Source organism: Pholcus phalangioides, unplaced genomic scaffold (genome assembly GCF_987345545.1).
Source record: "Pholcus phalangioides strain wild (caught in Gottingen) unplaced genomic scaffold, Ppha-v1.0 ptg000008l_1, whole genome shotgun sequence".
NCBI classification, from domain to species: domain Eukaryota; kingdom Metazoa; phylum Arthropoda; class Arachnida; order Araneae; family Pholcidae; genus Pholcus; species Pholcus phalangioides.
In genome coordinates, this window is record NW_028301601.1 from 45,451,592 (window position 1) to 45,467,436 (window position 15,845).

At 37.2% G+C, this 15,845-nt stretch overlaps 2 protein-coding genes across 3 annotated transcripts in view; one reads left to right on the forward strand and one right to left on the reverse strand.

Annotated features, from left to right (window-relative positions):
• Positions 1–388, forward strand: part of IntS4 (integrator complex subunit 4) — a 37,420-nt gene extending 37,032 nt beyond the window's left edge. For both annotated transcript variants that reach the window (XM_089234766.1, XM_089234767.1), the window contains exon 20: positions 1–388. In XM_089234766.1, the coding sequence (XP_089090892.1) occupies positions 1–170 (170 nt within the window). In that variant the 3' untranslated portion in view covers positions 171–388.
• The window catches only part of LOC149084380 (F-box only protein 9), a 27,904-nt gene continuing 12,277 nt past the window's right edge, over positions 219–15,845 (reverse strand). Inside the window, exons 6-13 of the mRNA XM_089234768.1 lie at positions 14,930–15,068; positions 11,776–11,877; positions 11,607–11,668; positions 7,655–7,740; positions 5,840–5,956; positions 3,858–4,099; positions 2,119–2,198; positions 219–492 (exon numbers count right to left, since the gene is read on the reverse strand). Coding sequence (XP_089090894.1) covers positions 381–492; positions 2,119–2,198; positions 3,858–4,099; positions 5,840–5,956; positions 7,655–7,740; positions 11,607–11,668; positions 11,776–11,877; positions 14,930–15,068 — 940 coding nt within the window. The 3' untranslated portion in view covers positions 219–380. The remainder of the gene's footprint in view (positions 493–2,118; positions 2,199–3,857; positions 4,100–5,839; positions 5,957–7,654; positions 7,741–11,606; positions 11,669–11,775; positions 11,878–14,929; positions 15,069–15,845) is intronic.

Genomic DNA, 15,845 nt, shown 5'->3' on the forward strand with positions numbered 1-15,845 from the left:
AGGCCTGTTATGTGGATGTGAGTTTAGTGCTTGATTTTAGCGAGACGGAACCAAGCATTCGCAGTACATTGAGGAATTCCATGTGGTTCAAGACAGAAGAAAACACCATCGAACTTTGCAAGCCGGTGAAAGTGTGCATCTTTCCTAGACCAGCCAAAAAAGGCCTCTAGGAGGGAAAAATAGAAATTTGTATATAGATGTCCATTCATACACTCATATATAACACAAGAAATATACTTTAATAATGAACAAACCGACATGAATGCAGTGAATTTACATAATAATTCTTATAACTTTTTTAAAGGCTCGAAAATACCGTTCAAAATATATGTGCATATAAGCCTTGTATTCTCCCATCAGTGGCAAAATAAAAATATCTATCACTTCAGTGGGCTGTCTGACTCTGCCGTATAGCTTTTGACCCGAGAAAACCAGAACGGTGGAAAATTGGTTGGGGTGAGATCAAAGTCAGAAACAACCTCTTGTCCATTTCTGAAATGAAATAACCAGTTTATCTAATTTAAAATCAATAATGGCTGCATAAATTTATAAACAGCTGGTTATGATTAAACTGACCTACTGAGACATACTGGTCTTGACCAATGGCCAAAATGTAGAAAAGAGCATAGGGGGGGGGGGGGGGGGACAACTGTCCCAGGCAACAAAATTTAGGAGGCTGCAGTTTTAGATGAGAATAAAGAACACAGCTATAAATTATTGAATTTTAAACTTGTGGGGATGGCAAAAATCCTGTCTCAACCTATCAGTTTTGGTTGATGTATTTCATTGAAACTTGGTATATACAAGGGAGGGGGTTGCCAAAAGTAACCAGAATTTTTTTTACAATGTTTGTACAATTTTTCTACAAAAATTAAATTTCCTTGAAAGTACTCCCCATTAGAGCTAATACAATTGCCCAGTCTTTTCTTTCATTGTTCAAAACATATTTGAAATTTATCTGTCGTGATGCTGGACAGCACCTCCATCGTTTTGTCTGTACCTCATCCATGTTAGACAGAAAGCTTTCATTTCAGACTGGCACACTGTGAAGGAAGTCTGCCATGACCAAAAATGAGGAACAGTCTAAACAGCTTCCTTCCTATAACAGCACGCATGCAATAATGGAAAGGAAGATGCTCGTCTACCATCGTGAAGGTTGTTGTCAGGGTCCCAGGTTCAAACCCAAGGGAAGATATCGATAAGATATTTTCCCTAACGAACTCGAGGCGACCACCGATAGACAGCGCCTTCGCTTCCAGCCCATCTCACTAATGGCAGTAAATTGCAATATAGCGATATGGCCAGAGTTGGTGTTTGGTGAAGTAGTAGTAGTCATGCAGGACCATAACTAACCAGTGTCAAGAGATGACATAGGGATATGCATATTATATCAGATCATTGTAAGAAAATCGTAATTAAACACCAACATTGAAGGCTTGGCAAGAGAAGACAAGACAGTAAAATCTCTCTTTTGGGGACATTGGTGGGACAAAAAAATTCATTGATAAAAGAGGGGTGACCATTAATGGGAGGCTTGAAATGCATACTTTTATTATACAAAGGGAAATTAATATTTGAAAAGAAGGGGCGACTGCATCTAAGGGGTTTCACTATATCCTCATTCAATAATTAAAAATTATTAAATTAGAGCATAACTTATCTTTTCAAATTTCTTCATCTCCAGTAGTCTGACATATTTTACTAATACGTTACCCTGTTATTTTCATAAATCAATCTTTCCCACTCTGAAATCAAAATTTCCAATGAGTCAAACTATTGTTAGTTCGACTAGTTTTTGTCTACCACTGCACATTCGACTTATCAAGATTTCACTGTATATGTTTCTAATTTGTGTACCTAGTTCACTTTTTAACCTAGTGGCCGAAATTCAAGCAATTATATTTTTATACAGGAGTTTCCTTTTTTTCTCATGGTCCATATCCTCCCCTTTCCCATATATACTAAATTCTAACAAAATATGTACCAGAATGGGATCTACATAGGGGTCTGGGTAGGGTCAGTTCAATTACAACCACCTTGTACTAGTTGGAATGAAGAGACCACATTACAGGAAGAATTAACAATATCATAAAAAGGCAAATAGGAATCTAAAATTACCTGTACACCATATGGATGGAATATCTTTTCCATAAGAGCTGACAGTTCAAGCGATTTTTCACATTCCTGAGTTCCAATTCCTGAAATTTATATAACGGTTAAGTAAATAAGTACATTTCAGGCATGTCTTTTTGATGGTCTGGGAGGGGTAACACATACGTTTATGTCAATACAGTAAAACCTTTTAACAGCGGCCACAAACAGGACCACGAAAATGCAGCCACTATTGGGAATGGTTATTTTACTTCTGGGAAAAAACTAAAATGTTTGATCTATATAAACATGTAAAATATCTGTTCTGTAAGTGATTATGATAATTGAATAAGAATATATTATTATATTGATACTGTAATATTATAATAATTGATTGACAGGGTCACAATGAGGGGATCATGCAGGTCTGGTGTGCCAGACCAGAGGGGCGGAGCTGAGGTAGAATACAACTGAAACAACTTGGCGAGAAACCATTTATACGGACCAAAAAAGTGTACCACAAACCCAAATAGTTCTTTATTCCCACCAACAATCAACTAGACCATACATGCTCAGCCCGTGACATGGGGGCCAAATGTTGCCCTCAAAGTTATCTGATGTGGCCTGTGATCTCAAATATAATTTTGTAAAAATTAACTAAGCGCCACTATCTTGAATTATTTCAGTGACCCCCCAGCACATTTACAGACCACTTAATTAATCTGGGGCACTGTTCCAGATCACTTGAGAGGCCTGCAGCACATTTATGAATCATTTAAGTGACCCACAGCACAGCTATAGATCATTAAAGTGGCTCTTTTTCCCTCTCCACTACCCCTTCAGTATACCCAGGAAAATAAAGCATACATAATTTTTTTTTTCTCCAGTTTTTTTCCTCCAAATTGCCTTGAAATTCAGCTTGAAAACTACTTTTCTCACAGCAATATGCATATTTTTTCCTGACTCCAATGTCCAAAGCAGCCATTGTTTTCCCTGTAATGCTAAGTCTATGGATTGTATTCAGTTCCAAGAAAATGTGGCTGTTTGGAGAAAATTTTTTTTTTTTTTTTTACTATGGGCATGACGCACTTCAAAACTCAATAGAAAACTGAATCGCTTGGCACAAAAACATAAGGTTTGCACTAAAATACTTTTTGCTTATAGAGTTTTTGATAAATTAAAAAAAAAAATTGTTGGAAGTTTCACTCACAGATGGTACTGTATTGTAAGAAACACAACACATAAATAGCGTAAACACAATGGAATACTGATCTGAAAATATCATCTTCCGATACCATCATTCTAGAATCACGAAAGTGATCGGGTCTAAATTCAGTGTCATTTTTAGATGTAGCCTGAGCCACAAAGGGTTTGCTTACATCGAAATGTGGTAGTTTAATGTAATGCAAAGCATAATAAACAATTATGAAATGTTTAATGTTACTTTTTTTTGATACAGCGCCATCTGTGAAATTTTCAGGTTTTTTTTTTTTTTTTTTTTAAATTTACCCAAAAATATTCTGCACCCATTATAGTAATTTTCATCTGAACCACATCTTTTTATGTCAATAGGATGATTTTCCTATCAATTTTTATAGACTTTTCATCCACCGTGTATTTTGAACGTAATGCTAACAAGAAGCTTTTTCACAATGAAAAAAAAAAGTTCTCGAAAGTTAACTTGAAATAAGAAATCCTTATAGAGACATCTGATTCCATAAATTTTCCACAATATAGCTACATATTAGAATGAATGGCCAATTTACCAGGTGAAACGCTTGATCATAAGTCTCTTGCGATGGAACCTGCTTCGACCTCCTATTTCTATAGTAATTCATCATATTTATGTTTGAATTGTCTGCCTTTGGCTTTTTGAAAACAGCTATCACCGTATTTCCAATCAATTTGTACCTTCCAAACAAGACACTCTGATATTTTGATTTTCTGTAACGAAGCTTGAACAAAGACTGGTAGGGATCATCGGGAGTTGTGAGCATAAGGGCAATACCTGAAAAGAAATTTAATACAATGTCTTTTGATTACTTCCACTGACAAAGAAACATTCTAGTGAGCAAGAAATAGATAAGGATAATAGATAAGTAATTTAGAGACAGATTTTTGCGTTCAACTAATTAAACATACTGTATTTATTAAATGAAGTGAAATCTGAAGGAAAGACTGTTGTGTTCTTGGATATATTACGTCGAGGTGGACTCAAAAAGAAAACCCAACTAGTCTATACTGGGGATTGAGCCCAGTCCTCCAAACCGGACAAGCACGCTATCACACAAGCACACCACAGGAGACGGGACCATTCCTTCCTTATTTACGCATTGTGGCAGAAGACGCTGAAGTTAAGGGGAGCTATTACAGCAGAGCCTCATTAACATAAAACTGAAGGTTCCACCAAAATTTTTCGTGCTAACCTATAAGCAGTGACAGAAAAAGAATTTTCCACATTTGCATTAGTCTTAAATTTATACAAATATAATACACTGAATATTTGATCAAGTTCTCTTTTAAAACACTCTTTTTTCACAATTTCCAAAATGAAAAATTTGCATAGCAGCAGCATTCAATCATTTTTCGGAAAAGTCTGTGATAGCTCGCTGCTTCATTTTCTTTGTAGTACACAATTACAGAAACTTTTCAATTTCATCCAGATAGGTTCAGAGTAGAGGAAGTGTTCTCTTGGTCCATTAAAAAGCTGTAATTGAATCAGAGCCATCACTTGAAAATAGACTGGTGCATTTATTTCTCTGTGTGCTGACTTTCTGAGGTAGGAATGTGCTCTGCAGTGATTTTTTGACACTTGTTTTTATTGTACTTCTGCATTAGGAAAGATTCTAGTGCAGGTACTGAACTCATGTGACGCCTTTGATCATTCTTAAGTAAGATAAGCGAGTGTCTCCTGTTACCGGCTACTTCATTCAAATTACTTCAATCCAAGTTTGTTCCATAATTAATGTCAATGACACTGGCATCAGGGTTTAAGCTAGGGTCACATTTTTCGCAAAATGTGAAAGTAGTAGTAGCCAGTTTCGCAAAAATATGTATAGGAGATAAGAAACGAGTATACATCCAACCATCAATCGTTAGCAATGTAGCATTTCGCTAAAGCTTTTCTCCTCATTTTTGCTTTTTTGCTAAAGGAATTTTTTATCCAGCTTAAACCCTGACTGACAGCAATTACAACTCATATGCCAGACATTTTCATCCTGAAGCTCCCAGAGTGCTCGATGCTTGTGTCAGATTTTGTGCTTGCAGGCACTTGATCAATGTTCCAACTGAACACCTTGTACAAATTGTGTTCTAGGATTGAAATCATCCGGATTTCATGCATTAATATGTCAAACTTGCCAAAGAGGGTGCTCTTCTTTTGATAATGGATACAGACAGTGTTCGCGAGTAGAAAAAAGTTGAAGACCTCTTGTCATATGCACTATAAACCAGAGCTTGACAAACAAGGAAAAGAATATAGGTCCCAACCAAATATTTTAGGAACCAATGTGAATTTTTTTGCCCAGAGCCAACATTTTTACATGAAAAATTTTAGGCGATTGAAAAACACAAATTTTTAAATCGCCATGGTGCCCGAGATTTGTCAAACTCTGTTATACACAAGGCAATCAAAATTTACTGAATTTTCCCCATACTCAGTAACGAGTGAAACCTACTGGTTTTCCCTCCATTCAATTTCAAGATTTCACAAATTTGAATTTTACACTTAATATTAGAAATGTCTTGCCTTCTGGGAAGAAGCGTAGGTATCGGAAATACGCTACTAAATAGCACGGCCTGTAGCTTGAATCCTGGAAAGATTGTTCTCCATACCTTATGTAAGTGGTTTTGCTGATGTAAGCACCTGCAAATACATAGAAGCAGACAATGAGACAAGTTGCATATTCGCATGTAATAAGTAATACTATCATATGACATACAGCATTTCTGTGTAAAGAAACATACCTTTTTAAGCAGATAGAAGAGTTATCCAATGTTTGGATTGAAAACCTTTATCACAGATGTTAATTATTTGTCAGTCCTCAATCTGATTACTACTGAACCACACATGCACCTCATCCATATTCCTCTGCGGAACTTCTAACAAATTGGTACATGTTGGAATGTGCATATACATGTAGTTAATCTGGGATGAAGTTCCTGTGTAAATGCTTGCTACAGTAATGCCATATATTTTTCTAACTATGAGTGAGTGTAATGATTGAATAATTGTATCATTGTTGAGGCCTGTTGCTCTCTTTGCTGAGACTTTTTAATGGGAAGATCAGCTCGAATTTGTGTCTCAAAGTTGGGAACCACAGAAAACCAACTTCAGCCGACCACCACTATGGCGATGGTGGGGTTCAAACCTGGGTCCTCGCGATGTGTGTTTGTCACTATGACCACTTGACCACCACAGCAGCTCCTCGATCTGACTACGTGACATGATTTTTCACTTGAGCAAGCTGTCTGTGCTATAACAGACCATTTTCTTCTTCCTTCACTTCAGTTTTTACACTGAAGGTGGTTATATTTACCTTCAAAAAGCTGTACAGCTCTGATAGAGTGGATCCTGCTTATAGCGTTTCCACTTAGAATGTTTTCCAGCTGAGTAAAACTTGTTTTTGTTATTTTCCAACTTCCACCAATACTCATCTAGATTTCCCGCTTATGGGAGAGCTAGTTTTTTATGACTTTTTATTTTAAAGCAGGATGTACTATATATATATGCATATGTTACGGTAAACATGATAAATCTGGTTATTATGCATAATCTCTGAGCATTTTGATAAGTTTGCTAAATTTCCCCAAATTTATTACCTTTACCTGCAATTATGCATAATAGCCCAAGCATCATTGGTGAATTTAATAAATACTAAAAAAATTATCACTTTTACCAACTGTTTCAGATAATGCTTCAGCATCATGTCATTGGTAACATGATAAATCATACTATATCATATACGATACATAATTCACACATGTATTGTATCATGGTATGATCGTAAAATTTATCAATATATTAGGGTAAGATCATAAAATTTGTTATCATTATTTCAGGGTCCGACTATATTCATCACATATATTACTCATTTGGAATTTCATCAAATTCACTGATTACACTAGGGTATTATGTATAATCAGAGATACAGACGATAAATTTCAGGTATTCATCAAATTTACCAACGACACTTGGTTGTTATGCATATTCGCCAGTAAAAATGATAAATTTATCAAACTTATGAAGACGAGTATGGTAAGTATGTTAAATAACGATTTATCACACATTTACCCTAACATATATATTTTTAAGTGTAAGAACGTTAGATACTACATCTTATAGTATTGTGTGGTCACTTACAAAACAAGCTGACCACTAATTTCCATAAATAATGACCTCACAACAAATCTTATAATGAATTTGATTGTTTATTCAGGACTTAAGCACAAAAAAACAAAAACAATCTGTCTTACTTTATTAAAAACTTCGGTTATAACGAGGAAATCATGGAATTATCAATACGACCTAGTCTATGGGGGAAATCAATTTTAAGGGACTTACCATAAAATGAAAGACGAGGCCTCTCGATAAACATATTCCTCCAACTTCCATACTTGTTGGGCGAACCCAGATTCATCTCCCACACCCTGTGTGCGAATTCAGATAAAAAATCAAAGCAGTCGCATCTCAAGACCATACAACAGAAATGACAATGAACGTCTAACAGTTCTGACAAACTTTTACTGCTGCTACATCATTGGAAGGTTTACAGAAAATTTACCACCATGTAATTCACCATATACAGTCTAATATCGTTATAGCGAAAATTGCGTTTTAACGAACACTTTTCCAATCAATCCCTCCAGATAAGTTTTCATAGAAACAATGCAAAAACCTGTAATTCCTTTGTAACAAAATTCTGTTATAACGAAGTGATTTCTCCAGTCTCTTGAAGTTCGGGATTCGACTGTATATTTTTAAGTGTAAAAACCTAGGAAAATTCACAGACCAGTGAATCAGCAAATGATACGGTAGCTAGTAATGCGAGTGATAGAGTGGCTAGTATTGGTGAGTGAGCAACCAAGAGATAGGGTAAGTGGCCTAGTGAGTGAAGTCATAGTGAGCAACCCAGTGGTAGACTGAGTGAGCAAGTGACAGAATAAGTGACCTAGTGAGTAAGTGCTTGACCTGGCGAATGAGTGTGTTAACAGGCATCTAGAACTCAAGTCCAATATCTTTTATGGATCATTTGGGCAGATTGACGTAACTTCTTGCATAGATTTACTCACATCAAATCAACTTTGAAGTAAGATGGATCTCCACAATGATGTGCGATGTCGTAAGATGGAGTATATTCGAACTTAATTACGAGGGATATTTGGTGAGAAATATTTGATGAATTTCTCAAGTAAACAAAACTGGAATTTAACAAAAAATTATTAAAGAATTTATGACTTAGCCAAATTTAATAAGGCCAGGATATATATAAGTTTGATGAAAGATCTTTTACAAAACTTGTTTATTTCAACAACCAATAAACCTATTGGTTACATTCAAGCAAACATAACTGATATGCTTATTGGTTGGATTTTAAAGTTTTATGAAAGAATTCTTATAAAACTTTTATAGTGTAATCCCAGCCTTAGACTACTTTGTATATGTTAGTTCACCGTCAACAATTCACAGCTAAGAAAATTCACCTACCAACAATTCATCAATGGAAAATTCGCAGACCACAGTTTGGCACGAATCAGTCAGCGTGAAATGACAGAGTAAGTGAATCAGTAAATGATACAGCAGTGAGTGACAAAAGTGGTTGGTGTTGGTGGGTAAGCAAACTTGTGTGTGAGTGACCTAGAGAGAGTAAGGGACCTAGTGAGTGAGTGTCATAGTGAGCAACCCAGTGGCAAACTGAGGGATCTACTGAGTGAGTGAGTCAGGGAGTAACAAAGTGAGCAACCTAGTTAGTGAGTAAGCGCGTGAGAGACCCTAGTTAGTGAGTAAGCGAGTGAGAGACCCTAGTTAGTGAGTGAGTGAATGACCTGGTGAGTTAGTGATAGAATGAGCAACCTAGTCAGGGAGTAACAGAGTGGGTGACCTAGTTAAAGAGTGAGCAACCTGGTAAGTTAATGATAGAATGAGTGACCTAGTGAGTGAATGAAGTGGTGCAATGGTAAGATGCTAGTCTTCCACTATGAAGGTTACCGTCAAGGTCCACATGTTCAAATCCAGGCATAGAACGTCAGAAGCAAGTTCTTTACCTACCGAGCCTGGGGTGGCCACCAATGGATGGAGCCTTCATTTCCCACCCAACTCCACTGGTTGGAAATTACCATATGGTGATATATGACCAGAATTGGTGTACGTAAAGTAGTAGTGAGTAAATGACAAAGTGAGCAACTTAGTGATTGACCTAGTGAGAGTAAATGAGTGACCTAGAGATCAAGTGAGAGAGGGATCACGTGGCATAGTGAGTGGAATAGTGAGCAACATTTTAAGTGACCTGGTGAGTAAGTGAGTGATGTCATTCATTCACTCACCTCTTCTATTGAAATCATGATTGTTATCGCTACTTTTGCAAAGTAAGGACCAGACCTGCATTGTTGCATAGGAAACACTTCGTCTATAGTTGCCAAGTTCCAGCTTATGTTATCTTTTTTTAACGAAGTTTTTTTTCCATGAATTTTAAAGCCGCCTTTTCTTTTTTTGGTTATCAACATACAGGACTATGTAAGAGTGTAGGTGTCCCCTTTCCCTTGTTGCCAAGCATTTCCATACTCAGTTCATGTTACCCTAATCCAGCCTTAGTTGACATTATGATCTACTGAAGCTGCTTTTCCAATAGCTTTCTTAGGGTAAAGACAAATGTAGAGAATTAAAGGCTCATTCTTTAAATTTTTGGTCAGTTCCTATGAATTGACCAGATTCACAGTTCCTTGGCCAAAAAAGTTTTTCAAGGAATATATGAAACACACCGTAAAATAAAAACTATCGTAATCCAAATTAAAAATGCAGGCTGTTAGCTTAGAGCAGTGGTTTTCAAAGTGTCTGGTTCCCCAAAACAGTTTAACAAAGAATTGCTTCGAAAAATCTTTGTCGGGGCCACCGCTCTGCGGCACCCTAACAAAGGTTGGCAGTGCACTAAGGAATCATGCCGCACAGTTTGAGACCCCCGTCCGTTTTAGACAATTCTAGGAAGCCATGCATGAACGATGACAAAGGCATCACGAGTGGAAAAGGTTTGGGATTCACTGGCTTAGAGGGGGGAAATCCCGTTTTTGAGCACTAAAATAAAAGAAATTAAGTCAATCAAATGCAGCTGCAAAATCAAACATTTTGCAACCAGTTTAGTGCAGAAAAAAATTATATATAGAGTTTGTCCATTTGCATACAAAACAGGACCATGCGTCCTGTTTTGTATGCATCTTTTAGACATAGCTATCAATCAGTTATTGTTATCAGAAACTCAGAATCCCAATGTTATTATGTAAGTGGCGTACACTGTGTATCAGTCTTTGGTAATTTTTAACTAAGAACCTATCAAACCCATGTGATAGGTTTGTTCAAAAAGTAACAAACCATAGTTTTTCATGCGTGAACCAATGAAACTAGGGAGGCATGGTTTGGTGCATATATGTAGGTGATCCTAGTGCATATGCTCAAATTTATTCCTGTCTACAGATGCTACCGGTCGCTGGCAGACTGCAGATGAGGTAGGAAGTGCAAGTGAGCGCAAAGAGATACATTTTTTTGTTTTTGACAAAATGGCAGAAAAAACTTTAACGCTACTGCATTAATCGTGATGAAGCTGCAGATTCTGATGCAGAACCTCTTGGTACTACTCCTTGGTTATGGCTGCGACATGAGGTGCATACTCTTGATTAACCACACCACTCGAGTCAAAGAAGAGGGTCAGCATGACTTTCACATTGCATTTCCTGAAGACCAAATCATCAGTCAAAATGGAATGAACAAATCCAATTTTAATTTTTGTCTCATCTGCAAGTTCTCTGGTCTTGATTTGATGATCCTGCATCACCAGAGTCCTCACTTGGTCAATAACAATCTCATTGGATGTAAAGGACCTACCTGCACTCTCCATTGATGTGTGGCCATTTTTGAAGCACTTGTACCACTTTTTTATTGGTGTAGCACCCCTTTATTTATCTCCGAAGGTCTGTTTCATCTTGCAGATCGTTGCCACTCAGGAATCACCAAGCTTCACAAAAAATTTAATGCAGTAACATTGTCCAAATTTTTCCTGCCATTTTGTCAAAAATGGAAATGCACTTATACTTCCTCATTCATCGACGGTCTGTCAGCTTCTGTAGGCAGGTAAAAATTCAAGCATGCACACTAGGATCCGCCTACATACATGCACCAAACCATGTCTCCACCAGCTTCATGGGTTTACACATGGAAAATTATGGTCAAATACTTTTGAACAAACCTTATAAACAAATCAATTAAAAGAAGAAAAACACGATATAAAATTACGCTGAACTCTCATTACCTCAGGCAAGCTAACCTCCATATTTCTGGGTCTCTCGCACACAGGTAGAAACCCCTGCAAACCTTGAAATTGAATATGAAATTCAATAAAAGTAAACATTTAAATCATGCAGGCTAACCCAAACAAAGCAATACAATAATAGTGTTATCGGAGAATTTATAATGCTCACCTTTGAAACTTGCTCCAGTGAAATAATATCCAAATCACTACTAACAACCCATTTCAAAATTAATAGGAATATTTCAGTCGGCAGTACTGATATATGAGTTCCCTAAATCAAATGAATGGTAACCATGAATTGAATCGAGTATATTTTTGCACGGAACAAAATAATGCATCAATACAAACTTTTCAGTCATAATTTCACTTGGAACGCGAATGATATTTTTTTTAATGAAAGTGAACACAGATTCCCCAGAATAGCTGTTACCTTATCATGAAATTTGATCTACCACTCAAGGACTCATTCCAAGGATTACACACTTATCCAACAGCACAGGGTACAAAGTCCAATATGTGCCATGTTTCAAAATTCCCTATAAGCAACAGCACACTCCCATGGATAGCAGTTACAACTCATGCCATTATGTTGTAGCCATGCAGGCCCTCTAGGCTTTTGCACATACCCATACAGAGAATACCTGGAGGATGAAGATGTATCACAGGCGTTTCATACGATGCCGGACCTGGAGGGCATACTGGACAATATCGCTACCATCACGGTCGGACTCTGAATAAATCACAGCATGCTACCAAGAAGCTACCTTCAAATACCAATACACAGGAATGGGACTTTGAAATCTATACAGTCATACACTATAACTTTCAGCTTCCGACTTTACGATATTGAAAGCTGTATATGAACGAGTGTATGTAAAAACGAAATAATGCTTTGAATTTTGATAACTTTTTTTGCTCTATAAACATTAATATCAAATTTTAACATAGCCAGGGGATATTTGAATATAATTTGTGTTAACCCTCTTTCCCCCATTTTGCTACAAATGTTATTTTTGACCAATTGGCTGGATTGTTATGATTCAGGCCGCCCAACAAAATTTGCTTGATCATTTCTCTGGAAACAAAAATTCCAGAAGAAAGGAATATAGTGAAACCTTAATATAACGATATTCTGCAGACCAAGAAAAAAATGTCATTGTAGCAGGATAGAGGGATTATCATTTTATGGAGATGCAACATTGTCATATGTGTCATCAAATATGTGTTGCTGTTGCCATCTTTTCCAAATCAGCATTATTAGGACCATCATAAAATGTGCTCTTGTGTGTTTATTCGCTGCAAAAAAATTTTATTCATTATAGTTGATGAAATAATCAGTTAGCTTCGGTTAGTTGTATTGCCCTGTAAAGAGGTTTACTGCAATTTACTTTGCTGTATCATAAAAAAGTAGCAATACCCAAAACTTTATCAACACTTTCGGTAATCAAGTGGTACCGAATACTGATATTATAATAGACACCCTGGAAAGAACTAAAACATGTGATGAGTTTAAAAATATATTGAAGGATGATATTCTGAACAAAGTATTAAAAAAATAACGTTGTGGCCATTTTAAAACCTCTTTAAAAAATATATTGTTATAGATAGAGTTTATCGTAAAGAAGAATATTGTTGTAACGAGAGGAGTTCAACATTAGACTACAGACCAGTGATTTCCAACGTGGGTGTTAACATCCCCGGCGATGGAATGTTCCAGGGGGGGGCGATAGAAGCTACAAGTATAACATAGGATCCTATGGGTTAGATTGCATTAAGGGGTGATGGGACAAAAAAGTTGGGAAACTATGCTATAGACCAGTGGTTCTCAACCTGGAGCCATATGGCCCCCTTGCGGTCCTGGGATATTCTAGGGGGGCCACGGGAGAAAATCAGAAGAAAAGTGATTCACGACAGGTGGTGAAGGGAGTCGTGAAGAGAAAAAAGCTTTAAAAGTGAAACATGGTTGAAAAAAATATTACTACTTTCAGAATTCCTCAGATCCGTTCATAGAACCAGGGTCATCTTAACCCTTGGGTCTATGTGGGCATGACCCGGGTCTTCATGTCTATAATGGAGGGAGGGGGACTGCACTATATGGGAATCTGGTACCATGATTTTCATCTGTTACTTCCAGCTAAGTATGGAGGGCCGCCAGAGCAACGGTTGATGTGTTGGGAGGGTCGATTTATCATGCATGTTCGTTGGATCGTACCGTATTTTACACAGACTGTTTTTTAACATATAATTTAACTCCTGGGAGAGATGATAATCCGCCATTTTTGAGTCCGTGCCTAGCCAGGATTCCAGAGATTGATCTGATTTATTAAAATTTCATTCATAATAAAAAAATAGAAAGTATTTCAATCTTTGATGAGGGGAGAGGGGGCCCTGGATAGGACAGGGGGGCCACGAGAAAAAAATGTGATCCATAGGGGGCAATGAGTTGAAAAAGGTTAAGAAACACTGCTATAGACAATTCCAAACAAGATTTGAAAAAACATCATCATTGAGGGGGGTTTATCTTTATATCGAGTATCATTGTAGTGAAGTTTTACTGTAATTCAAAATCTTAATCTTTTCCAAAATTTTGGATTTTTGTTTTATGACATTTAGCTTTTTTCCCTTTTCACAAAACTTTTCCCTGGTTTTTGCCAAATATTTTACATTGTTCTTGACTATCCAAGTTGATGGGAACCCTGCAATTGTCCCAAAAGCCAGGGGGGGGGGGGAATATGGAATATTCAGTTCTGACATTTCATCCCTGAGATATTTCACCTCTGGTACTTTTCATCCCCAGATGTTTTTCCCTCAATATTTTGCCCCTAGGGAGTCTGTGGCTTGGTGAGTAAGTGATTGGGTGAATGACCACATGAGTGAGTGATTGAGCATATGAGTGACTGTATGAGTGATTAATCATATGAGTGTTCAAGTGAGCTGGCGAGTCTTTCATACATGCACTGATTCAATCGGTCGCTTAGTGGGTAACTCACCCACTAGCCTGGTCACTCATATCGTCATGGTGATCAAGTGAACCCTGGGGGCCAAATGAGTGAGTGATCATATGAGTTACTGAGTGACTGTTTAAGTGATTAATTGATGATATGTGTGACCATGAGAGATCAAGTGAGTGACCATATAAGTGATCAAGAAAGCAGATTAGCGAGTCTTTCCTACACTCACCGACTAACCCGGTCACTCACTTGACCCCATCCGGGGGGGAATGTCGGAGGACCAAGTTTCCATTAACCAACGAAAGTAACCTTTTATGAATGGTTATTACAACAGTGCCCAAATAAAAAAAATTGAACTTGCCGTTTACTAACCTTAGATTCAACTTTCGGAAGGCAAATGCTAGTGCATCCTTGGTTGAAAGCCAATTTCTGGAATCTTTCAGACAAGCTTGCCACATCATAATCATTATCGGGTGAATCATCATCAAAGGATACATTCTCCTTATCAGAACTATGGAAAAAAAGAAAAAAAAGTCATGTACTTTCAGGATTGTCTATTGATATTTTTGGAGCATGTAAGCAATTTTATTCTTACATAGCGCAGGTGAATTTGGCTAATTGGAATTTTGGGAAAATTCGAATTATGCGAATTTCTCTTGAGTGTGTCCTATTGTCATATTCACAAAATATCTATTTTCTCAGAATTTCTGGCTAAATTTTGGTTATCCTTTCCTTTATTCTGTGGTTTGCTGATCTTTTCCAGAATGTAGCATGTAGCCAATCTACAAAGTCTAAACTTTTTCATTAGAGCAATAAGCAATGTTTTCATTACCAGTTTCACACACTCGTTTTTGTATTTCTGTGGGAATCTGGAGTTTTACTGGTTCTTATATGACTTGATTAGCACCTGCTGAAGGCAGATGCAAATGCCACTACTCTGGAAATGTGCAGGTTTGTGTGAGTAAATGGCAATCTCTACACAGACGTAATATTTCACAGCTGGAGTGCTGAAATCCCAGTCAGTTGTCTGTTAAAATGTGCTGGAGATTCATGTCTCGCAAATGCTATTGTTATTTTAGAATGTCCATGTAGCTTTGCAACATTTGTGCCACGTCCATCCAAGGCTCATATGCTCCCCCCCCCCTTCAAACATAAGAAAGCAACAGAGGCGTCCCTATTCCAACACTTATAGAAGCTATGGGAAAGACATGTTAGAAAAAATAAAGCTGCTGACCATCGAAAATTGCATCTTTCATTCTCTAAATCAACTTGAGGATTTTGTGCAACA